Source organism: Anabas testudineus, chromosome 4 (assembly GCF_900324465.2).
Source record: "Anabas testudineus chromosome 4, fAnaTes1.2, whole genome shotgun sequence".
In the NCBI taxonomy this organism is placed as follows: Eukaryota; Metazoa; Chordata; class Actinopteri; order Anabantiformes; family Anabantidae; genus Anabas; species Anabas testudineus.
This window is the reverse complement of record NC_046613.1, coordinates 20,655,801-20,682,050: the sequence shown is the minus strand read 5'-3', so window position 1 is coordinate 20,682,050 and position 26,250 is coordinate 20,655,801. Positions and strand designations below refer to the sequence as shown.

At 37.9% G+C, this 26,250-nt stretch overlaps 2 protein-coding genes across 5 annotated transcripts; one reads left to right on the top strand and one right to left on the bottom strand.

Moving 5' to 3' along the window:
- Positions 1 to 890: 890 nt before the first annotated feature.
- mcoln3b (mucolipin 3b) lies at positions 891 to 7,395 on the bottom strand. Of its 3 annotated transcripts, none has more exons than XM_026345955.1 (14): positions 7,236 to 7,395; positions 5,888 to 6,093; positions 5,591 to 5,758; positions 4,792 to 4,945; positions 4,626 to 4,701; positions 4,436 to 4,532; positions 4,012 to 4,111; positions 3,730 to 3,842; positions 2,443 to 2,592; positions 2,194 to 2,295; positions 1,872 to 1,994; positions 1,555 to 1,761; positions 1,296 to 1,426; positions 891 to 1,133 (listed from the first exon to the last, which is right to left on the bottom strand). In XM_026345955.1, exons 1-14 carry the CDS (start codon positions 7,258 to 7,260, stop codon positions 1,094 to 1,096), a joined length of 1,692 nt encoding a protein of 563 aa, XP_026201740.1. In that variant the 5' UTR covers positions 7,261 to 7,395; the 3' UTR covers positions 891 to 1,093. The 3 variants fall into 3 exon arrangements, with proteins under 3 accessions (XP_026201740.1, XP_026201739.1, XP_026201741.1); XM_026345954.1 differs by lacking the exon at positions 7,236 to 7,395 and adding an exon at positions 7,042 to 7,212; XM_026345956.1 differs by lacking the exons at positions 2,443 to 2,592; positions 7,236 to 7,395 and adding an exon at positions 7,042 to 7,212.
- Positions 7,396 to 7,505: 110 nt separating this feature from the next.
- On the top strand, positions 7,506 to 24,819 carry wdr63 (WD repeat domain 63). Of its 2 annotated transcripts, none has more exons than XM_026345993.1 (23): positions 7,506 to 7,599; positions 8,476 to 8,546; positions 8,654 to 8,692; positions 11,058 to 11,242; positions 11,776 to 11,880; positions 12,208 to 12,342; positions 12,429 to 12,628; positions 12,843 to 12,959; positions 13,235 to 13,431; positions 14,011 to 14,129; positions 14,841 to 14,930; positions 15,197 to 15,277; positions 16,827 to 16,946; positions 18,013 to 18,086; positions 18,461 to 18,605; positions 19,109 to 19,205; positions 20,965 to 21,089; positions 21,512 to 21,572; positions 21,886 to 22,016; positions 22,219 to 22,426; positions 22,571 to 22,662; positions 23,613 to 23,729; positions 24,661 to 24,819. In XM_026345993.1, exons 2-23 carry the CDS (start codon positions 8,495 to 8,497, stop codon positions 24,799 to 24,801), a joined length of 2,631 nt encoding a protein of 876 aa, XP_026201778.1. In that variant the 5' UTR covers positions 7,506 to 7,599; positions 8,476 to 8,494; the 3' UTR covers positions 24,802 to 24,819. The 2 variants fall into 2 exon arrangements, with proteins under 2 accessions (XP_026201778.1, XP_026201777.1); XM_026345992.1 differs by having other exon boundaries at positions 12,184 to 12,342.
- The last annotated feature ends 1,431 nt before the right edge of the window (positions 24,820 to 26,250 follow it).

Sequence of the window (26,250 nt, the reverse complement as noted above, 5' to 3'; positions counted from 1 at the left end):
AAAACAAAAGCCCTTTTTTATGGACACATTGACCCTTGATTCCTGCCTTTTGGATTATTAGTGAAATAGCCAAGAATACAAAGGAAGGTATTGTTGGAATTACGGTCTCAAAAAATACGAAGCTCATCATTGTCATTGTACGATTTTGGGAAATTTTGATTTAGAAGACTTGTTATCTGACTGTTTCTCACAGTAAGCACCATGTTTTGTGGTGCCCTCTGCTGACTGCTTTAGAAACCTCAATACCAAGGACATTCACGTACTCTGGAATGCTGTTGCTCATCCAAACTGTGGGTTGTGGTTTCTTGCTTGGACTAATATCCAATCCACATAAGCCAAAGGGATTTCAGCTACTTCGTGATAGACAAACAGTCCATGGACCCTTCTTACAGGTTCCAAATTAAGCAAACTGGAACAGCATGGACCCGTTTGGCCATTTACAACATCAAAGCACTTGAGTGCAACATCTTGGTCTGATGGATTTCAGACCTCTCAAAGAATAACTCATCCCGGTGGCTCAAATGACAAAACCTTTTTAGGGAAATAAAGATAATTAGTTGCTACTACACAGATGACGGGCGGAGCCATCTGCTTCTGGATATTTCCTTTGAAGACGGAGACAAATTTTTGCATTGTTAAGTTTTTATGAATGGACCATCACTGCTATTAAATAGAATCAGATTTCTCTTTTGTAACAAGATTTTAATTTGTGTGACTTTATATCAATACATTCTTCTGGTAATGGAGAAATAAATTCCTTTTAATTTTGTGTTCATTTATTGATTCATTGTCTTCACTGCATGAATCTGGAGCTTTAAGTCAGATGCTTTGGAAAAACTGTTTCAAATTTCATCTAAATGCCTATTAAAATATTTAAAAAGCAGTCTCTGCATCAGTGCACCACAGAGACCAGACTTAACTGTCTCAGTTCATTTTAAATTTTCACATTTGGTCTTATTAAACGCCTGAGCAAACTTGGGTCTTACTGGTTAAACAGAGACTTACAAGACCCTCTCACTGAGTAGAACATAAAGTGCATTGTCAGGTTTTAGTTTACTCTATAGTCTTTCAGTATCTCCACAACAAAGACCTGTTATGCCTCTGAAGTCAGCCTCTCTCGACGACTCCTGCACCTGAAAGGAGAAATTGGCTCGACTCAGCTGTTATGTCAAGCAACTGTGTAGCATTTTAAACTTCTAATGCACAGGCCTTGTATTCCCAGTTTAGTGTGCTAATTAGTGACACCAAAATTGTTGACATTTTCTCTGGGGTAACCTGAAGTAGATTGATCCTACCTGCTGATGCAGCAGTTGAAGAAGCATCTGTTGTTCTTGTGGAGTCGGTACACCCCAGAGTTTGGCAGGTCTTTACACACAGACAGGAATTTTTGCAGCTCTGATGTTGGCAATCCACTCTCCTGTTGTTGCTAAATGAACCCAGTCAGGAATACAGTGTGTTTTAGGCACATTTTGCTGGAATAGCTTTACAGGTGTCAGGTTAATGAACACCGCATACAGAAAATATGACCAAAAATAGAGGGTGAATGTTGTTTACCTTGATGGTGTCGTAGGTGTCAGTGATGATTGTGATGAAAAGGCTGAGGATCATGTAGATGAAGAGCGAGACAAAGGTATAAAGGTAAACTCTGCTGAAAATCCACACCAGGCTGCTTTTCTGCTTCATGTTTTCAAAGGTGGGAAACATGTCGTCTCCATTGACCAGGGAGAACAAACACTCCGACACTGTGTTTAAGGTGCGGAACTAAAATAAACAGCCAAAGAGTAGGATGAATATTGATTCCTGAAATTGGACTATAATTGTTTCGTCTTTTAAATGCAGCACACTTTTCTTTGATTTATGACCCAACTTACCTTCTCATGATATGGGCCAAGGACTATCCAGCCACAAAAGCAGTAACTGAGGTAGATGATTCCAGCACAGCAGATGAAACGGATAACATTTGGGAAAGCTGCCCTGAGTGTCAGGATGAGAATCTGAAAATGGCCAAAGAACACTTGGTAATACATCTGAGAAAACCACACAAAACAATACATTTGCTCTTTGAGAATTCCAGTTTGGAAGTTAATATTTTAATATTCATTATTTCTTTAGTAAATTATCATACAATGTAACAGCAGCACATTTTGCTCTTTCAGCTTTTTAGAACCATTCATGCATTTTAGATTATCTTACATTATACTTCCTAAAGAAGCCCATGTAGCGGAGGACCCCAATCCAAACAAACATGGTGCCTGTCCCGAGGAAGATGCTGCAGACATCATAGTTTGTGGAGACCTAAATTAAATCGGGGATAATTTACAAATGTTATAACTGGACTGAAGAAATAGCTCAACATGCACATTTCAGAGATCAGCTACTATTGTAATGAAGGTAAAATCAATGAAAAGCATAGTAATTTACAGCGAGTAACAAGGACTTTACCTTAGTCTGGATCGTTATCTTCAGAATAGAGCCAATGATGGTTAACGTGTCACTGATAATGATCAGGATATACCAACCGTTTACAAACTCCAGCTTGTCTGACATAGAGACCATTTTACTGCAATAGACCCTGCAGTAGAGTGTGTACTCCTGTTCAAAACAGAAGACGATACAAGTTGTACTATAAATCTTTAGATTAAATAAAGCTGCAACATGTCAATTTTGGGACTCGAGAGCTGTAGCATTAGACTTAACATCAATTATTCTAACCAGGGCATCAAACATATTTATTTTACATCCGTGGTCGCATCACACTACCACAGCCAGGGTTTGACCTTCTGACTGGTTAGAAGGGGGCACCTTGTTCCAAAACATTTACAAGCAAATATCTCTGAACCGTGCAGTTTTCTAAGTCTGCCTCATAGGAGACTTTGAAAGCACCTCTCCATATTAAGATAACATATGGAGCAAATATCTATACTAAAAATCTAATAAAAAAAAAAAGTTAAATGTTGCAGCTTTAAGTTTAAGATATGAAATTAAATGAAACAATAAGAACAAGGCACCCAGCAACAACTAGAAATCAGTACAGGTCCAGCAATAAGGACAATCCCAATTATAGCTGAAAAAGTAACTGGCAGCTTCATACATTATTTCCAGTAAAGGTCGCGACTATAATGACCCTTAATAATAACCGATAGCAACAATGACAAGAATCCTGTGAGTTGCTATTGCTCTCATAAATAATATTTTTCATTAATGGAAAATTCCTAAAGTGGACTACCACCACTTTGTCAAAACGTAATGAACACATTCCTGTATATATCTGACTACTACACTATTACACAATACAATGGCAAGAAAAACAACATATATAGTGAAAGAAAAGATGACACTGATACTTCACAGTGCTAGTGGGAAATAAACTATACAGGCTGAATTGTTGGCAGCAGTTAACCATTGTGAAGGGAGCATGATGACTGGGGACTGCTTTGCAGCCAGCATGGAGGAAAAAATAAATTCCCAAGCTCATCAAGATATTTACATTTACTTTGTGTTTAATTTGTGTGTTCAGACAAAGACAATCAGTTTGTGTTATCAACTTATATAAATATAGTGTTTGTTTATATTTGTGAGTTTGGTAAAGATCAGCTCACATTTTAACAAACATGACAAACATGAAAAATGAGAATTTACAAATGATTCTCTTACTACTTCTTGCCAGTGTATGAGAAACTAAATGCTGTGGGGTGACAAAAATGCCTGCTGTATTTCAGTATTACTTACAAACTGCAGCTGGATGCCACTGATCACTGAGCGTGTGCAGAGCGTGAAGGAGGCGATGCACGTTATAATGATGAGGCAGTCAAACAGCACAGTCAGGTATATGTTTCTAGCAGCTGAGGGAGCAGAGAAAATAAAATTACCGCTACTGAAAAAGCACATTGTCAGATCAGATAAAAGCTTCAAGCTTTGAGAACAGCTATAATGAAACCAGCAATTTATTTCCAGACTTAAAGCAATAGACATGATTCATTTGTACTCAGTGAAACAAGACAGCAAACTTACATGCTCCAGTTACTTTCAATTCTCTGCATTCATTAATGTCAACATCATTTTCCAGGTCGACCTTTATCCTGCCGCTGTGAACTTGGTTGTTGAAAATGATCTGTTAACCAGACAGGCACATGTGAGGGACCAATTTTCATAACATTCATATTGCTAGGCTGGAATATTTAATTATATAAATAGCAGGTGCTGTGTGCAAACATCCTGACTGCTCCATGTCCTTTATGTACCTTCATTAAATAAACACAGGCTTCACACAGCTCACTCTTTCCATTTTAATTTAAACTCCTGACAGATGCTGTCAAATGTAATCTCTAGGTGGTCAGATGTGTGATATCACCACTAATAAATAAATTCTGAAGAGATCTACTTTTTTTTTTTTTTTTTATTTAAACTAACCCACAAAGAAACTCAAGTGACATACAGTAACTGTGAAGTCATAGCAGTCTGGCAGCTCCCGATGTCTCACTGTCTGTAAATTTATGGCCTTGAGAACAAACGTGATCTTCACAGAGAGCATCCTGGAAGACAGAGATACATGAGCTAACTGGTTCTTATATGATATCCAAAACCAAAACCAGGAAAGACGTTTAAATGTTACTGTATAAACAAACCTTTTGAAATGCAATTCAAAATGTGAAAGCGCTTGCTGCAATGATGGATGATACATTGGATAAACTTTGAGGCACTCTGTAGAATACAAACCACAACCGAAAGAACAATAGTAAAACCAGCAACATCATATGTTTTTGAAAATGAATTAATTATATACATGTGTACCAGTTTTCACTTGGGCATCAATGTCCAGCGTCTCATTTCCAGGATAGATGTTTCCATTTCTGTAGAACTCCTGACAAAGTGACAGGGGTGTGTAGAAAGCACCATCTTTCTGATATTCATGATTTCCAACTGTGATATTGTGCAGACGTCCATACTAGAAACGAACAATGGAAAATCATCAAAACATTGTCTATAATGAAATAGTTGCAATAGTTGCAGCAGATTACGTTGTTTGGAATGAATGGTTTTATGACTGATATAATCACTGGCCACTTTATTAGGTAAAGTCTAATGCAATCCAAGGAGTCGTATGAAATACATTTTATTAATTCACTTAGACTTAATGAGGCCAAAACATTAGAACCACCTTGTAATATGATGCACTACAGTATGACCTCAATAATAAACATAGTAGAATTATGACCTTTCTGACAGTTTCACCAAAAACTGTCAAATTATACCCTTGTAAAAGTCATATTCATGATAGAACTAGTGTTTTAGATTGCATTAGACTGTACAGGTGTACCAGTACTATAGAGTGGCCAGTGAATATAGACAGTCATAACACAGCGAAATGACACAAACACAAAGTCCAGTCCCATCACAAGGCATGACTTGTTGGCCATATAAGCATGTAAAGTCATGAATTTCCAACAATGATCTACAGTAACATAAAAGCAAAACAAAAAAACACATCACATGACCAAAAATAAAAAACACCAATTAAATTCAGGGGAAAATATCTTTACCTTTTTTTGGTGTTTCTTGCAAGAAGGACAAAATGAAAAGGTTCAGTTACCTGTTCAATGATATAATCAATGTGATCATAAACGTCGTCCTGTCTGTAAACAGCGTATGTATCCTTGACTCCATCAACATAGTTTTTCAGGAAGAGGTGCTTGAATGTCATCAGATTTTCCTCCTTGAATGTGACAACCATCTGGTTGCTCAGCCCAAAAGACACCAACTGAGATATGTTAAAAAAAATAAATAATAATAATAATAATAATAATAATAATAATAATAATAATAAACATTTGTTGTTGTGCTGGTGGAAATAAAACATGTAACTGTTCAGATCATGACGGATTACTACCTGGATGGTGATAATGGCAATTTTGATGATCTGTAGTATGAGTTTCCACGGTTTTCGTCCACGAGCGTGATACTTCTCACATGGGTTCATAAAGAAATACTTGATCTTCCTTCTGAGACACTCCACATTGTCCAGATCCTCCTCTGACCGGGGAAGGGGGCCACTAGTCCCATACACATCATACAAGTCACTGGATTCCTCCATATCTAAAGTCAGGCAAGTCTGAGTTATCTACATGCAAACCTTTGCAACATATTTCAAATCACTAAAACGTGACAAAAATTCTATATCACTATTTTTTTACTTATGTAATTTTGGAGTTAAAATTAGGTTGTTGACATACACACAAACTCACAGCATCAGAATATCATCATCAGCAATAATATAAGAGTAAATCAGAGAAGTGAGAAGTGGTGTATGATAATTTCCAGCATCCAGGTGCAATAACAAGCCAGTAAAACGGCAGCGTCAAATCAACTATCAGCTTTTATGCCCAATAATATGGTAACTGCTGTAAACCCAAACACTGGTGTCATCAGCAAATTTTAACAGTTTAGCTGAGTAAAGAAATAAAGCACAAACTTTAAGTGGCTTAGAAATAAAGAGTTAACTTTAACCATTTGTCTTTGCTGACCACAGTTGTAGAAAATGTTTGGAAGTCTGCCTTGACTTGGGCTTTAGTTTATTTGGCAGCTGTACACCTTACAGCAGCACAGCTGTTTGCACAAATGCTTTGAGGTTAATACTTTACTATAAAAACACAAGAAAAGCATAGAGAAATTATTCAGCAATTTACACCAATGAAGGAATTAAAAAGAGACTAAATAGAAAGACTTTCTGATCCAGTCTCCATGCCTTCTAACCTATAATTCTAACAATCAGACAATGACAAAAAAAAGCTAAACATTAAAAGCTTAAAACCCAAACCTGACCTTAACTATATAGGATTTATTGCAGGGCAGCACTGCTCAGGTGTATCTAATAAAACCTTATATTACTACTCAATCAGGAATTTATAGGCTACAGTTCTATTTACATAGCCTTAAGCAGAGACTGCACATTTAAAAAAGTCTCTGATCTTCACTAACATTAAAAAATGGTCGACTGACCAGCAGCTTGCTCCTGTGAGGTGCACGGAAGTGAAGCAGGTGTACCTGAACATTGCTGAACACACACCAGCTCACATGCTGAAACCAGATTCGCTTCCACCATTGTGGCAAACTATTCATTATTCAGCGTCGTGCAAGAGTTGAAAATACTAATAATAATAACAATAACAATATCCAGTCGATCCAGGACAACAATGAAAGAGAAACACAAGCAGAAAATACTCTGACAGGTTACTGACCAATCTCCTCCTGCAGCAGATTCATCAACTCCTAATTGCATCCACCTGCCGCTTCCGGGTCACGAGTGTCCAAATTTCTTGGTCTGACTAAAACTAATAAATCATGACATAAAATATATTTCAAGTTTATACAAATAAACTCGGTTAAATGTCCGAAGTGTTGTCCTGTCAGTGAATGTGTGTGAATGTCGTCAGCTAACGTGCTTTGACGTCATTTTACAGTAGGGCTCTGATTGGCTGCTGCATCTGTCAATCAATAGTTGTGGAAGTCTTGTAACCCCTAGCAACCAAACAGTCCCACCGACGAACGCTGATTAAAAAGCGTGAACCGAGGAGCTAATATGGTTTAAGATACTGGAAGAAGGTATTTATTCTGTTTGTAGCTAGTGTTAAGTTACTATTTAGCTAGTTGAGCCTGCTAAATTACCATTAATGCTCCTGCAAAGTCTTCTCGTTATGATGTTAAATAGCAAAACAGACAGCTAACCTTAGTTAGTTAAGCTAGTTAAGCTAGAACCTTTCACTCAAGCACACATTGCTAACAGCTAACATATTGCTGGATGACTCTTCTATTTTTGTATTAGTGTAGTTATTACTTGTTATTACGTTATTATTATTAGTTATGTTGCATCTACAGAACCATAATGTAGCGGTAGGTTCCATTCTACTTTAACAGTCTACTTCAATAACTAGGATAACTATTGTAGCTACTGTAATTTAATGTACTTTAGCACAATTTTAGGTAATTAACCCCTAACAAATAGCCTGCCTCTAGTTTTAATACTTTATGTTGAATTGTTAATGTATTAAGTTACATCAAGTATATCACTTGGAAAGGGGTTATTTTGCTAAAGTACTTTAACACTTACAATGGACTTGTCTGATCATATATTTTCAGAAACTGTAATTGTTTACATTTTTAATTCTGAACCTTGGTTGTAATTGAAAAGGTTTAGGAGCTGAAGATATAACATGTTTTCACAGATAAATTAAAGTCATACCTATAACGTCCTGTTAATAAGGCAGTGTATAAACAGTGGTACAATGTCTTGATCCTCCACAAGATGTCACCCTGTGCACTGATAATAACACAGGGCACTGTTGTTCACAGTTGGTCAATTTAACACAATTGTGTAATTATAACAAAAATGTATTTTGATGTTTTACTTGGAACAATGTAACATCATATGTTGTTGTCAAAAAATCTATTTATGCCTTTAAACCCCCCACCCCCTCATAGTGAAGCTCCAAGAGCAACGATGCCACCCAAGAGAGAGAAATCTACAGGCACTGCAGGCAGTAAAGGGAAAGGTGAATGTCTGAATACTATGCAAATGCAAGAACATTTGTCTTTGGAAGGTCTCCACCAGAGAAACACAATAAATATAATGGTCAACTTACTGTTACTTCCTGTTCAGGCAAGAAGATTCGTTCCCCTACACCTGAGGAAAAGCCTGGTAGGTGAAAACGTGTTTCTTCTTACATACTTAACTGGACTTAAATGTAGTTGACTACATTTCAAAACTAAATTTATTAATAGTTATCAAACAGGATGGATTACCTTTTATTGGGTAGCTTTTAAAGAAATCTGTGTAATTTACTGTTTAATCAGGTTTGTCATGAAAATGAATTCATTTACCTGAAGAGTCTTACTTACTGAAGTAGTGCATGTAACACATATAGTTGAACAAGGAGTCTGAAAAACTATTAACTGCATTATATGATCTTGAGTGTACTGTTGCATAGCCTTTAGTCATGCTTAGCTGTAGGCTCCCATTGTCAATGCTTGGTTTATGTTCAACGCACCAGTCCTAAAACATTCTTATAGTCAAATGTAAGCTTAACTGCAGTGTATATTTTACCAGAGATAAGGTAATTTGCATCATTTAACATTAAACATAATTTAACAAATTTACTATTTCCAGCCTTGTGGGGACCAAATTATTGTCTCCAAATTAAAGACTGATCCTCACCGTGTAAAAGTGGCAGCATAGTTGCCTACTTCTTCACCTATTTGTCCACCTGCTTGCACACTGACAATGGCAGAACCAGTTAGAACGTTAAACAGTAAAAAAATATGAATTGCTATCAGAAACATTTTTGCTTCTTGCCAAATGCATCTGATATCTTAAATGTAAAAGTCCCGATTCCTAAAGTAGAAACACTACAACAACATTTTTAGATATAAAAGTTTATCAATTATCAGCTTTCTCAAGTATATTGATGATATAGGAGTGTATTAATAACTAGTATCAAACTTTTAACACATTTTAGTATTGTGTACTGTAAATACTTTACACACTTTTAGCTTAGGTGAGAGGAAACAAAATGAAATTATCTCTTCAGAGCAGCCTACAAATGAAGTATAATTGCATTTTTGAGGGTGAGGGAACATTTCACATCACACTCTCTTTGTCTCTGAAGTAAATATTTTCCATGAATACAAATGCCATAGTTGACACAGAACTCTGTGAAATGAGGGGTGTGAGTTTCCACTACAATGATTTGGCGTGAAGCCTAAGTGGTGTGAGATGAAAAGGTTGACACACCCAGCTGGGAAGTGGTTACTTAAGCTGTACTTGAGCATTCCCAGCGTCCCCTCAGCAACCTTGTGGAAAGACTTTGAAGAGAGAGACCGCAAGCAGGATGAATACTGTTATTATGCACAGTCCTGTTTACCGTAGGGTGCCCTGGACTGAGCCTGGCCTTAGATATGGAGGCGTCTGTGTGGATTGTTTATTAAGAAAAACTTTGTTGTGGTGATGCTGCCGTGGTAGGGTTCTACATAGTTTACAGAAGATTTAGATGTCCGTAAGCGCACATTTCAGGTCAAGCATTATTGATCTGCCTGTCAGAGAAGTAGAACAGAAAAACAAATGCACTCTCTCTGCAAGCATTTAAACATTGTGTGTAGGCTTCACAAGGATTGCACTTCATTTTGTGATATTGCGAGGTGGTCCATCCTGCAGGGATGAGCAGTTAAAGGATCAGAGGAGTTGTTGTGCTTTTGAGAAGACCTGAGACAAGAATCGGTGTAAGTTTAAAGCTTGTTTAGCCTTCAAAGGACTGCATGAAAGACGCTTGATAAATTAGTTTAGGCTTTTAATCTATGTTCATACTCATTATAATTCTGTTTATGTTTTCAGCACTGTTTTATCCATTTCTACAAATAAATCGTCTTTCCAATGTGTTTTCTCTCAATTTCTTGTCAGTGATCCCACACTGTAATGTAATATATATCCTATCTATCTCTTTTTGTGCTGGATATGGCAGTAATAACACAGATTTTAAATACAGTAATTACACAGTTTGGGTCTGTTCATATTACATGGATGTGACAGTCACTGCCAGGTCTCTATGGTGGCCTCAAATCTTCCTCCTCTTGAATCAGTATAAAACTAAGGTACTAATTACTGACCCTGATACTGCACGAATTGCAGCGGTCTCGGACCTTTATCCTATAATATAAACCTGAGCTCTAAAAACATCTAGGATCAGACATATTTTATGTTTCTCCCAACTAGACAACAGAGAATATGTAATATTAAGCCAAGGAGCTGTAGCTTATCTGCAGGGTGCACATTTCACCAGTGTTGTCTTTCCTCTATTGGCTTCCAAAAATGTTCAATATAAAATTCTTCTTTCGATATACATGTTAAAATCCTACAGATTTATTTTTCAAATGTTGTTTTGATCCAGTATCTTTAATTATTTACATGATAGGCAAAACTTTCATTTTGTATTAATTACAAGAGTAGTATACAAAATGTGTCTACTGTCTAGCATCTACCGTACTTATTGATTGTTAACTTTCTCACCAAGATCACCCAGAGGATATCTGCCCCATGGTCCTGACATCAGCCACCCAGGATCTCTTTGATTGCCGCGCTGATGAGGATGTCACAGGGGAGAGCCCTTACAAGCTGCTGAAAAAAGACAGCATCATACAGGACATTAAGACAAGAGCCGCAGTGTCAGATTTCAGCCCTGTGAAGCAGATTGTGCTGGTGAGGCTGGTATTCTGTCGCAGAGATCACTCAGACAATACCCCCAAGACACTGATGATTCACACATTGCATGTTAAGTTCTGTGGGAACAGACAGAGTAACCAGTTTAACCTCACCTCCCTTCGCTGTGTGAACTAGTTAAAAAACAGGGTAACCACCACACTAACTTACTTACTATGCATTAATTTCCCTTCTATTACAGTACATTACTCTAATGATATCTGATAGCACCCTAGAGAACCCATATATACCGATCAATTCTATGCCCTGAGTAATGTCAGCTGTTTAATTTGGGATACAGCCAAGACCTGGCCTCAGCTTTATTGACGTGCCTGTCCACACGTTTCTCCATCATCCAACATCCCAGTCAAAGTACTTTTGTACAACATTTGCTTGTGGTTGGCAGAATAAATACAAATATACGACTTTTATTCCGTCAAAAAACTGTAATGAAACCAGTTAAATTACATCAATTACAAATGTTTTTTTTTTTTTTATGAGTGTTGACACTGCTCTCTCTCTGCTATTGACAGGACTACCCAGAGGATGACATCTTGCTTGTTTTTGACAGAGATTTCACATATGGACAGAACTTCTACCTGGTTCTGACACCAGAGGCCAAGGGCAGAATCCTCAGTGTAAGCAGAGAGTAATTTTAGTTATAGAAACAAAAAAGTATGTCAATATGACATACATTTAGAGCAGTGAGGATAAATGTAATTTGGGTAGCAACATTCTGGGATCAATCCTTTTTTTCCTTTTACAATGAATATTCTTCACTTATCATAAAAGTAATGGCTGGTAAGGACATTTAGCTGGCATATTTTTGACCTTTAATGACAATTGTGAAAGTGTGGGAGGATTTAAGGGTTAATGAGAAAGAAAATCTTGCAAAGTCATCTTCTACTTTATTGTCTTTTCTGTTCACTGTTCTATTTTAGTATAATTCCTTCTGTGTTGTGCAGCCCCCAGAGCCTGAGAGCGAGAAACTCGAAGTGTTAGAGAACGAAGTCAGTAAAACCCCACAACCAAAGCAATGGATATCTCTTGGCAGCGAGCAGGAAATAGATGAAGAATGTGTCAGAGAAACAAGAGATAAGGTACTGCAGTATGAAATAGACACACTAAACATACACTTTAAATCTGATATTTTCACTACTCTGTTATGTCTCTTTTTTGTCATCAGCTGCTGTACAAGTTCTCCAGAGTGCGGAGGAAGTTTGGGGAACCAGTTTGTCTTTCTGACCGCAACACTGCAGATGCTAAGGATAGCTACCTGGAGTGTGCTTCCTATCAAGACAGCAGATTCAGCATCAAACAGATGCAGAGGGACTGCGGGATGCAGGCTGTTCCCAGACTGCAGAGCAGCAGTGCTCAGACACAGTGGTATGCTAGCAAAGGAGTACACTTAAAATGGAATTAAAATGAAAACAAGATGTAACAGAGTGTAATTAATCAGAGTCTAATACTAGTAGCTAATACTTTATGTATAAAACATACACAAAGTCACGTGTCAGCATGTTATGTCTGTATGCTTCATTCTTGGGTGGAATAGATTATAAATCCATATATTCACATATTTCTTCTGACCCTTTTACAGGAAATTTCAAAGGAATAACTTTACACAGTACAAGTCAAGAGAGTTAAATAAGGAAGAAATAGAAAGCATCCTCCAGGCTGAGTCTCTGAAGAATTTTTGCAACACAGTGACCTCCAGGTAAAATTAAATATCCTAGTAAGCTAGTGTCCCCCATGTCCCCTTCCGAAGGTGTATATATTATATATAGGATGACTGAAAGTCAAACAAAACTTTTCTGCCACAGGATATTCAAACTCATCCATTGTTATCACTAGGTAAGAAGAATAGAACATTGCTTAACTTGCCAGTGCATTATATTTGGTGTTGCTTTACTAATGTCATTATCCCCAAGACTCCAGCATTAATGGAGACACTGTGAAGACACAACTCAGGAAACGTTAATTGTTTTACAGAGTGTTGAAAGCTCTTCAACAAGAAGAGATCATGAATGTATTCTTTGATGACTGGAAGGCTCTAGGAACAGGGGCCGAAGCCGGTGACTGGTCTGGGAAGGTTTCTGAAGGTTTAATGCTTTTTCAGGCCTTCACCGACCAGAAATATGCAAAGGACAAGAACATCAGCAGCATTAACTGGCACCCTACCATCTACGGTAAACCTAACACTTAAATCGGCATTGTTAATTATTTTCTAACAGTTCTCAGTGATTGAATGAAAAAAAAAATTATTTGCATAAGATTGCTGTAGTTGTAACCTTTTCTCCATTTTGTCAGCGCAAACGAGACACTGATACCTTGTGCAGATTATTTTGAGACTTCAGGCGAGTGCATTGTTAAACAGTAGAAGATTGTGGTTTTAAGTGTATAATACCATTCGGTTTGGAATTGCCTAAAAGGCGGTGTTGGTGGAATGTGCTGGAAATAAGTGTAACTAAAATAAATGACATTAATCTCACTGTCAGCCATTGAAAAAGCATTATTGTTAATTAGTACCACTTTGTAATGTTGCCCAGCTGTCATTACCCACAAGTCAGGATTTCAGCAAGATCCAGAAAAACAAAATCAGTGCCAAAGCATATGATCTATGGGAATGTGTTTTTTCAAAGTAGGGATCAGACTTGATCCATTGATGTCTCAACTAGCAGAGTTAAAAAGACTTTATAAATATATCTATCTTCTATTTGCTGCCATGCCGTTGATACATTGCATGATGTGTGTTTTTGATGTGGTAGGTGTGATAGCTGTGGCTTTGACAGAGAAGAAGGTGGAGCAGTTGAATGAGTCCACTACATTTGATGTGAAAACTTCATTCATTGTCTTCTATAGCTTCTCTGACCCTTCTAATCCCCAGGTATGGAAACTATCTGAAAAACTATTAAGAATGTAACTGGTGCACTAGTAGGAAAATACATTTTTAAAAGATTTCATGCTTACATTGAAAGCTTAAAAGGAAACTTATAACAGTTTGTATGATATCTGTTCTCTAACAGTGTCCATTATCCTGGATAAATTTGGTTTGCCCTGTCATTCAACTGCATTATTTCCTTTAGGAGAAATTTGAGAGACTCTATTGATCTGATCTAGGCACTCAATCAATAAAACCGAGCTAAATCACTCAAAAGTAATATGAGTTCTGCATGACGTATGTCTTTACTGCTACATGTGTCATACTTTGATCACTGCTCCAGCAAACAATGAAACCAAAGTAGCCGAGGACACTTTGTAGAGGAGATTTAATTGAATTAAATATATTTACTGTTGCACAGACTGAAGTGCTGTATTCCAGTCATACAGCTAATTATAAACCTGAGCAGATTTAAACACGAGGCTGAAAAATGATTGCTCTGTAATGCCATCCTAGCCCTCCTGGGTCTTTTTTCCCTTCATGTGTGAAATGGAATCTCCTGTATGCACTTGGCTTTGTGGATTAAAAGCTGAACTTTGTAAGGCGAGAGTAGAATAAATAAATACTGAGGATGGCAAGCATCCAATACGTGGAAGATTCTACTTTGAAATATAATATTTATGTCCTGTGTATGTGGGTTTTCTGTGTGTTTTGCAGTTGCTGCTGGAGTGTCCAGATGATATTTTTACCTTTGAGTTCTGCCCCTCAGATCCAAATATTATCGTTGGCGGCTGCATGAACGGCCAGGTGCTCATTTTTATCTCTGCATATCTGTCTCTGCTTTACACATTCTTAACACACTGCTTTAAGATGAAATAAACATAGATCTTTGACTAATATGACTTTTTGTCATGTTCGTCATGTATCATATCCTGTACGTTTCCCCTTTACTGTTTCTGTTCTGATTCTTTTTTTACAACATTTGAGTATTTTTCTACACATAGAACTGTTATTTACAGACACCAGCCTCAAACTTTATCTCTAGTGACTGATTTATGTCGTTGTTTTCTCAGGTTGTGTTATGGGATGTTTCTGCTCACATCACTCACTTGCAAGGAATACAGTCTAGTGGTAAAAAAGACCCCGACACTTTTGTAAGTATTCATATGCTTTCTCTAATGTGCACAATGTTAGTACAATAATAGATAGTGTTCTGTATCTGTGTTCTGTATCTGTGTTGGTCTGTTGGTCTGGGCTGAAATTCTATGGCCGGTGTTGATTTCAGTTTGGTTTATTCAACTATGGGTCCTCAGTTTATCATAACATGCAGCATATGTGCTATAAAGACAGGCTGTACTCTACAGTGTTGCTGTATGATAGCGTGAAATTATGATACGTTGACGCCTGTGTTCTGTCCTCATCCTCACCCTTTCATTAGATGGGAATGCAGTGGCCTAATGGTCCTTTTCAAGCCAGCCACAGCTATCAAAACTAGTTTAACAAACGTACTAATGCCAGGAGTAGATCTAAGTCAGGCTAAAGTGATCCAAGCAAAAAAAGCCTAACTGAGGACAGTAATGTTTTTGTTTTAGCTTAACATCATAGTAAACTAATATTTTCATGACACATCTGCCTAGTTTTTATGAGGAAGAGGGAGGTAATTATACATGACAAAAATCAGTTCAAGTTCGAGTTCAATCAGATTTAAACCCATAACATATCAAGCTACATTAAATCCACTGTAGTCGGTGTCATCAAGGCTTAAGCTAGTTTTGTCCCTTAAAGCCTCTACTAATGTCTTCCACTCTGTTTCTATATTTAAATAGACACATATGCCACATGTGGCTGTATGATATGATATATCATACAGCCACCATTTGCTTTGTTGCCTCTGTAGTAGAACAGCTGTCTCTAACCTTCTCCTCTCTGCTTCCTTCTCTTTTGCTTTCCGCTCTCCCATCCTCCATACCTCCCTCGATTCTCTTTGTTCCCGAGTCAACAGCATCAGCTCACATACTCCAGCTGTTACACAAGCCTTCCATCTACCACCATAGTTTGTCCCCATAGGAGATAACACACAAGCAAATCAGATCATTGCCCTCCCCAGTGTTTGCAGTGTAAACAATGAAAGTTGTATCAGCCAAAAGGCTTTACTTCAACGTTGAGTGCTGTGAAAGCCGTGCTACACCAGCACCTGTAGAGGAGATTATCAGATAAACAAAGAATTAACATGTTGCTGTATAGATTTGTCTTCTCTTCGCACCATTGTACTGGTATATGATAAATCCAGCAGGTGACTGACACAGCCAAACTAGCTGATGTTTGTGCCTTTTGAGTTAGCATGCAGCATATATAAGTATTGGTTAAAAAAAAAAAGCACAAAAAAAATTGAATTATTTTTTATGTGCCTGCTTATATTGTGTTCTTTGTCATAATATATGTAACTACAGTATGGTCACTAGTGGGTTATTTGATTTTTCCTACCACATGGAATCAGTGCTAAAGTGTTTTGCAATCTGTTTATTTGTCAGGATTTAAGGTAGAGACTTTTGAAAATATAAATCAATGATTGTGTATTACAAATACTGTACAGTCCAATATGGTACAGTACAAATACTGTTCTGTATTTGACTGCATTAGATTGAATTGTCAAAACTTATTGTACAATACATGTTGCACTTTTTGTGTCTGACCTTCCACCAGGACATTGCTGACAACAAGGAGAAAAAGACTCCTATCGTGCGCTACTGTGCAGTATCTGCCTTAGAGAGCAGCCACAAAGCACACATTACTGATGTCAAATGGCTGCCACCAATGTTTGAGGTATGCAGGACTGAAGGGCAAAGGGGTTGGAGAGAATTAATGATCACATGTCTGACACCAAATAGGCAGAATCCAAAGGTGTTTCCATAAGTATACTGGGTCGGTACAGGAATTCTTCAAGGTTAATCATTATTTAATTTGGCCTATCTTGTTTAAAAAAGATCAGTATGTAACTACACAGCAATGCTTTCAGCATAACATGCTAATAATGTTTTCTCAAATTCAAGCCTCTTTATCATATCTCATGTAAACACTGTGACATAGATTCCAGCAATGCAGAGAGAACTAAAGTAGGTTTTTATCTTTACACCTATTCTGAGTCCCAAAGTGATATCAAACATCCATGCTAAAGGGCCAGGGCTGTTGTTGACCTAAGGATTTCTAGTTTTGGAATATGGTTTTTATCCAACTCCAGTTAAAAGCCACCTAAATGTAAACAGGTCTGCCAGGAGGGAAGGCAGTAGTAGGTACAACAAATCAGGCTATTGGGGCTGTAGCAATAGACATAACAAGATTTAACAGGAGGACACATTGGCATAGAGTATATGGTCAGAAACACAGCAGGCCAGAAATTAACCCCACAACTCTACTGCCATATCATAGCCTCAAGATGTTTTTTTGTACTTTTCTGTTCCCAACAGCTGCAGACAGTAATTTCTGTAGTTGCTTTGTTTTGTCCCCTGATATTGTCTCAGCACAGAAGAATTTACCTAAAGTCATAATTGTTGCTTCGGATGCTATTACCACACACAAACTGTAATAAGAAGTGTATACAGTAAAACTAACAGCCATAGACATTCATTTGTAAAACGATAAACACAGCAAACGTGTGGTTTCCGGTTGGTGCCTATCCCTCATCTCTATTTAGCCAACAGTTATAAATTGTGACAACCACTGGCACTTATCTGAATAAGAAAACAGGCAATCATGAAAGTGCCCTCTGGGGGAACATTAACCTTCCTTATATCTTCCAGGAACCTTATGCACTTCTATCAGCTGTTTGTAGTACTAAGTCTGACATGGATATCTGCTGATTTAGCAACTTTCTCTCACTCTCTCTGATTAGGTCACCAGGACAGGCTTACCAGTGGAGAACAAGAATAACATTTCTGTTCAGGTTGTCACCTGCTCCCCTGACTGGTAGGCTGTGTACAGTGTGCTCGATTTAAGTGTAAAATGTATAAAATGCTCTCAGCTCATAACTAATATAACCAAGTGCTAGGGATGACAGGTTATGTGTTTACATGTCTCCACTGGTGAAAACAATATGGTTGGTGGCTACAGACAATATAAAGTACAGTGCATATGACTCTTATGTCCTACAAAAATACATATATTTTATACATTTGGTGATGTGCTATGTATACGTGTTTATAATTGTCAGGATTCATTTTCCAAATAAATATAATATCTGGTAGTCATTACAACATGACAAAGCCCACAAGTTTTAGAGTTAATATTAACATTCATTCCACTGTTAATTTGTGGGTCTTTGTCTCACTATTTCTGTAAAGCTCTATGCTGTTCTGGGATGTGCGAGTGCCGAAATTATCGATCCAGTCAGCACCAGACGGGAAACAGAATGTGGCTCAGATGACACCCTACACTATCCCAGACAAATTCAAACACCTGGACCGCACATGGAAACCACTGTTCAGGGTAATGCAGGGATTGGGGTGAAATGAAACTCATTTTTATCTGTAGATAACATTAATGTGCAGCTTTTTTGACTGATGAATTTACAAGTGTTTAGGATGATATCCTCAAATGAAAATTAATTTAGATTAATCTGTTCATTTCCAAAATTAAGCCTGCAGTAGTAAACAGCAAACTGAATGACCATTGTGTTTGATGCACAAATTGCAGCACAATTGCCCAATACTAGCAAAACTACAACAAAGTTAATTTACAGAAAGTACAAACTGTACACAAATGTATTGTCTGTTATTAAACACATTTACATGTGCTGTAGAATTTTAAAAGATAGTTTAGTTTGGCAAAAAAGTTAAACCACATTTAATGTAACATTATTTGTAACTTTACTTTAAAAGTTAAGGGTATATACTCTACTGCGTGTATTTTTTATATCTCAAAAGATTATGAATATGATTTACTTTAATTTTTGGATGTTTGGTGTGTCATCGCTTCCTGTCATATGTCAGGTTTCCCTACCAAAGATCAATACCAGTGGAGAATACGCTCCTTTGAAGTTCAACATTGATTACTACACCTGTGATGGTAAAGCAGATAGAAGCACAGGTGAGAGATTTTACCCTTGAGGCTGTCTGCGTTTATTTGTTTATGTCTGTTGCATTTCTCTGTTATACAAGAACAGTAAATACAGCTGTTTTTTATGTTGGATAAAAAAAACTAGTTTTACAGGATTCATACAGTACATTCACTTACACTTTCAGAAAGCGACAGAATGATAAAAAGACATTTCGTTTTGCAAGATTTGGTCACTTTCATGCAATTTTCTTACATGGCACTCTGCGTATGAACTAAAAAGTTCAAAAACACACAGAGCCACAGTAAAAGTTACAACATAAAAACTTCAATTGTAATGATCTTTTTTTTTCACTTCAAAACAACAGGTAAGAAGACAAAATTATAAACAAACATGTAAATCTCCTATCTAATAGTTGGCAAATATCTAGATGAGCGTAAATTCTGCTGACTCTGACTCACTCACAGTGCATTAGTCCTACTCACTGTCAGCTCTTTGCAATATGCTGCCCAAGTTCCTTTGGGGCCAGAAGATGATCGTGTGTGTCCTGGCTGGTCAAGAAAAGACCTGTCTTTGTCTGGCTGAAGGTCTCCCTCTATAAAAACAGCTTTGGTGGCTGGTGTTTATAGAATTTATACTCATTAAGTTAGGCAATAAATCTGCTGCTTTTTTTAGCAGCCCTGGGGCAGTCTGTTATTAAGGTTTTAATGAATCCTGATGTGATTAATACTTTGGTGCTACTAAAATGTTTGACTCATAATGATTGAGACTATGCAGTCTGTCTAGGATCTCTAAATTGAGGATTTAACTCTGTGTCTTTTGCAACTTCTAATGCTAGAGTCACTTGCTCTTGCAGTGCACTAGTAACCACTGAAGAAAAGCTCCTTGCAACAGTACCACATCATTTTTTAAAGCTAGAATCTTGCAGGCAAACCCTCATTGAGTGTAGGCATCAGTTGAAAAGTGGTGCAGTGTGGTCAAAGTGAAATAATGTCTACATTTATAACTGTGTTGTATTATCCACCTCATATCTAAACACACATCTAACTAGGGGAAAGTGGATTTAGAAGATGTGTGATGGAGTAACCTGATCTGACCTTCAAGAGCTAATCTAGCAGAGTGAGTCTGAGATTTGATTGGGAGTGACCTGCTGATAAGGGGGTGTGAACGGATAGTCCTGTACTGTCCCTGACAGACAGTTGGGCTTTTGTGATGGAAAAGCCTCTTCCATTGCTACCAGCCTTGCCTATCTCACCCCTCCCACCCTTCTCCCTTACTATCTCCCTCCTCAGCACATCCCTCACTCCCACCTCCACCTTTTCTCCTTTTGTTTCCCAATCCCCTCATATTGCCTTTTACCAACCCACTCACCCCAGCAGTACCTCCTTCTTTAGTCCTTCTGTGGTCTTGGTCATGGTCAGATTACAGAGCAGACTGCAACAATGCCACTTTTCAATTCTCTGTTATTTCCTTACTCTTTAAATTAATTGTAGATGTTTTGAATTAAAAGCATGTTTTGGAAATTAGTAAACAAATAAAATAGCTGTATGAATTCCAGATATTTAACTATTGTAAATAAACAGATGCTTTGTGGTTTTGTGTAACCATTGTGCGTAATTACATTACCCCCACTGGTGATTTATTTATTTAGTAAAAGAAGTATTGACAAAGCACTGCAGGTAACCTATCTTCAATGAGGACCATGAATCTCCTCATTGAAGTGTTTCTAAAGGCTAAAATATATATACGTTTATGACTTGCCCTGGACTAAACTTTTCCTTTTCCTTACAGAAAAGACTGATGAAAATGAGGAGAGCTCAGAGGTGATCCCAGACTACAGTCAGCTTAGTGTGCACTCAGCGAGAACACTCACAGCTCTGGTAGATGTCAATACAAAGCTGTATATAGGAACAGAGGTAAACATTCCTACTAATAAAGTCAAAATCGAGCAACATATTACAACACTCACCTGTTTAAAAGGATATACTTATATTATTGACAATTGTCATATGAACATTGAAACTTACTTACTGGATATTAAATCACACCCTTCTAATACACTAAGTAAGTTATGACAAAATCTCCCATGCAAAAATGTATCTAAAGACAATAGACATCCACTATTGTTGTGGTCAAATAGGTATCTATGAAATTAACAGCATTAAATTTAATTATTACCAATCAAGAGATGATGTACTATGAAGTTATAATTGACCACTACATGTGTAAGAATTCCATTAGCTGGACAGTTAATACAATACAAGGTAAAAAATACAATATGTGCAGGCTTATTCCATGTCTCTTTGAAATCTATTTCATATATATTTTGTACTATTAGGATGGGGAGATTGTTTACACCGATTGGAAAATGGTGAAGGACGACTCTGGCCGGATGCAGAGTGAGTATCATGGCTCCTCAGTATCATCATGAGTTAATAGTGAGTTATCTGGAATTGAGTCACGGCAGCTGGACTTCTTACTTGTTAAGTCGAAACATTTCACTGCTCATCCACGTACTTTCTTCAGTCTTCTACCACTGTATCACCAAACTCTTTGGCTTGGAAGCCATGCTGAACACGAATAAATCAGCTAGTAAATTTAAGAGGACTCAGAGGGTTAATTGCTTGTTGTACTGCATTTCCCAGTGCTTTGTAGAAGCAAAAATAATGACTGTCAAGTTCGCCCTTACCTCCCGTCTCTCCTTTCTCTCAGGTTCCAAGCCCCTCCACTGTTCTAACATTCATCACTGGTTGGTGAATACAGTACAGCGATCGCCCTTCTTCAAAGACATTATTTTGACAACGGGAGGCTGGAACTTTGCCATCTGGAAGGAGGGAGTCATGGTAACACTGTAGTTTCAACAACACTTTCTGTCAACAAAAAACAATGACTGCAGCAAGTAGGAGTCTTGGTGCATGCATGTACTTTATTTAATTAGTAAGAATAGTGTTTCAGTTCATTAACAAACATAAAATGTATATTTAGCTTATATCCTGCCACATTCATTTCATTCTAAATCCACTGACTCTATTTAACAACCTCTAGGATGGCCCCATCATTGTGTCACAAAGCTATGAGCAGGCATGCACTGTGGGATGCTGGTCCCCGTCCCGACCAGCTGTTTTCTTCATAGGGAAAGAGGATGGAAGTATTGAGGTATGGAACCTCCTAGAAAAGTCCAATGAGCCTGTTCAGGTCCATGCACATGCTACCAACGCCAGGATTACCAGCATCACTCCCTGGATTGCCTCCCGTGAGTTATCATATTGCCATATATATATATATATATATATATAGCTCTGTATTCTCTGTTTTGCTGCTGCTACTAGATATGGAATGCCCCTGTGTCTTATATTTCCACATCCTTGGTGATATATTTTCAGTTTTGTCCCTACAGCCAAGCAGCACTTCCTGGCCGTTACAGATTACGTTGGAATGGTCCGTGTTTTTGAAATCCCAAAGAAACTCTACATTCCCTCCAGGACTGAGGCAAGACAGTCCCAACAAATTCTATGCACTCACTTAACAGGAGACTATGAATTGTTTGTTTTTCCATTTCTTATTTGCAGAATAACTAGTAATGTGCTTTTGATCAAGAGCTAACCACCCCAGTACTGCAGCATGCCAACAGTAGTTTAGTGACAGGTATTGTAATGTCAAGGTTGTTTGCCACATATGAGGAATTCTGTATATGACTGATTTGTTGCAAGCAACAACACCATAACTGTGTTGGAACATAAGCATTTAAACTGACATTGAAAGCTTCGATGTTTGGGTTTCTCACAGTTGACAGCTGCCCTCTCTGACACAGGAAATGTGTAGAACAGCCTGAAAGAACTAGAATGAAACTGGTTATGACACAAGCTTTGGGAAAATTTCACATTACAGATTTTATCGGACCTCCACATGTGGAAGAGCTACAACCAGCTGGAATTACTTGCTAAATTATGATTCCTACATACAAATAAATTCATCCTATAATGAGTCTCAGAAGCAAACAATGCTCTAAAAATATAGACCAGAATTTAAAGGAGATTTAATCACATTGATTTAACTGAGCAGAGGATGTGGCTTCTACTTCTTTTATTTTTCATCTTTTTCAAAATAGGAAGCTGCTAGTTAAAATGATCAGCTGATAACAGCCCAGCCCAGAAAGACCTCTACACCATATTTTGAACATGTAATAAGCTTCAGGATCTCCTGCACAGATTTTCTGTTAACTCCTTTTCATATATTACAATGTTATAGACAAGGTGCCATTGCTGTAGTGGTGGCTTATCTACATCCACCTACTAAATGATTTTGGTGGAAGTCCCCAAACCTCAAACAGAGAAAAGTGAAATTGTGATTATAGGTTTTTGTTTTGTTGGTGTGTAATTGTGTTGTGAGTGTGTTCAGTGGCTGCCTAGAACAGCTAACCCATGACTTTCTGTGTGCAGAGTATAAGTGTGAAGAAATGCTTTGAACTTGGGGAAGACGGCTTGAAGGATTTTTTGAGGAAAAAGGAACAGTGGGAAAAACAGAAAAAGGAGGCTGATGAACTCAAGAAGAAAGTGGTGAGCTATGAATTCTAATTTCAGACACAATATACAGTAGGTAAAAGGTGCCAGTATGCTTTCGGAAACCCCACAATCACACCCACTTGACACAGAACTTAGCCAGATGTGTTTGGAAACATTGTCTAAAAGTCTCTTAGCCGATATCGCTATATTTGAACAATTATCTCATCTTGCCTCGCTGTGTAACATTAGGGTGTTCACTCTTAAGATCTGTAAATACTTCTACCTTTGTTAACGTTAATGGACACTTTGGAAATTGGTAATGGAGGCTTGATGATTGACTCTTCATGCTGACCGGGATAATGTAGATCAGTTCTGTTTATTTATATAGTGCCAAATCATAACAAAAATCTCAAAAACACAACAAATCCTCCTGGATTTGAAGTGGAGTGAGAAAAAAAAACAAGAAAGAAGCAACAGACAAGCTCACTGCAGCAAAGAGCATCACTATTCTAACCACCGTTGTTAAAGTGGTCTTGAATAAGACCTCGTCCCCTCTGGTGTTGGTGAGCAGTCCTTTGAATGTACATTAAGACTCACAGGTGTTTTATTGACCCAGGTAGACATGTGTTCACCAGATCAAAGTTGATAATGGAAAAGCTCGATTGGGCCCTTCCTGTCTCAGTCTTTGTATCAGTCTCTTTTATTCTCTCTCTCCTCATGTTTAATTCATTCAGATCGTTATTTGATCCCGTGCTGTGGGGTTTGGTTATTGACAGCCAGTGCCTGGCAGTCATCTAACTATAGAGTCTAATATCCCATTTTAATGCTTACCCCTACCTTTATTTACGGACAGTATGACACAGTATGACTAATTAATATATGATCTTTTTTCTTCAAGATGGGAAAACATGAGGACTGAGGAAAAGGATGAGTTTCAAAGTTCTGTGTTGTTTTCCACATGTTTATGAATCGTCTCTGTCCCCAGGAGGTGGAGAAGCCAGTCCAATCCCTGCTGGAGACTGAAGAGCTGAACATGAAGGAGTACAGTGATTACCTGACACTAGAGGAAAGCATCCTGAAAGGCATGGGCAGAACGCCAGCAACTGCCTTCACACAGGATACTTGATAACACACACACACACACACACACACACACACACACACACACACACACACACACACACACACACACACACAAACAGCATTTTATACAAAACAAAAACTTCTCATTTTTACGTATTGAATAAAACACAAAGTCATGGTTTCGATTTTTTCACAATGTCAATATGAATAATTAACTAGTGTTATTGAAATATGACCTTTGGGTAAAATGTGGAAACATTTTAGTGATTTGATTCTGCCAACAACATTCAGACAGTCCTTGGGTTGGGGCTTCAGGGTCATCCGTGGATTTGTATCCACCCATCTGTGATCTAGTTACAAGATAATGCCATCCATTAGCGCTCTGTTCACCGTCGCTCCCTGAAGACACAGTTTGAAACGCATTATAGGTTTGACCTTGGCAGGAAGTTATTTTAGGATTCATTCTGTGATATTTAAATGTATTTGTTTTGTCTGGCCTCTTTCAGTTCATTGTCATGCCTTTAATAACAACAGACTTTATTGATCCCCCTTTTGTTGGACAGCTGCCAAACACTAGATGACAGTGCTACTAAGGGGTTTCAGTGTCTTGTTCAAAGACACTCTGACATGTATCCAGGAGTTACTGTGAGTCAAACCACTGACCTTGGGTTTCATAGGCGACTGCTCTACTGACTAAACTACTGCCGCCCCACTGTTTTGGTGTCTTAACGATGTCTGCTGTGATTGTAGCTACAGCAGACAGCTAATTTCACCAAGTAATATCTAAAAACCTACTGTACCTGTCTAATACCAAATAGACTGGGGAACAGAAAGTACTTGAGCATTTACCAGCTAATTACACAGATATTTTATATTATATACTCTCAAGAGTTGTTTAAGGTCAATTCTAAAAACGAGTAAACAGCTTCCTGCAAATGTCCAGAAAAAAATCTGTTAATGCTGTTTTAACTTTGTGATCTACAGTAAATAGTGCTATGGGTTAGAACTAGATTTTGACCACCCTAATGGGCTGTAATGACGTTTATTTCTGTAAAGGCACAATAACAGTCATTGTAAAGAGAAGATTCCTATCTTATCATTTTCACTTTGTATTTAACACCATCTGCCTGTGACCATATTGTTATTTGCTGGCCAGCTGCTCTTCTGTTGGGAGATTACAATGGACTATACGTAAATGACTGACCTTGAAGGGTTTTCCTGAATCAAACTACTTCTGCCACATGTTCAACAACATTTCTACAACTATGAGAGTGCACTTTTCCATTGCACTGTGTGGTAATGAGTCCCTCTCCAGCCCTCTGGACTCCATTAGTTTCACTCCTTCATGGGGAATAAAATAAGGACGCCTCACAGTGCTGGGTCCACCTCAGGTCAAGAGCAGCTCAGCAAACCTATAGTCACAACTGACAGCCAGTATCCTGCTAAAAAAGAGCCTGGGGGACAGAGGGGGTGGGGGGTGGGGGATTGCTGC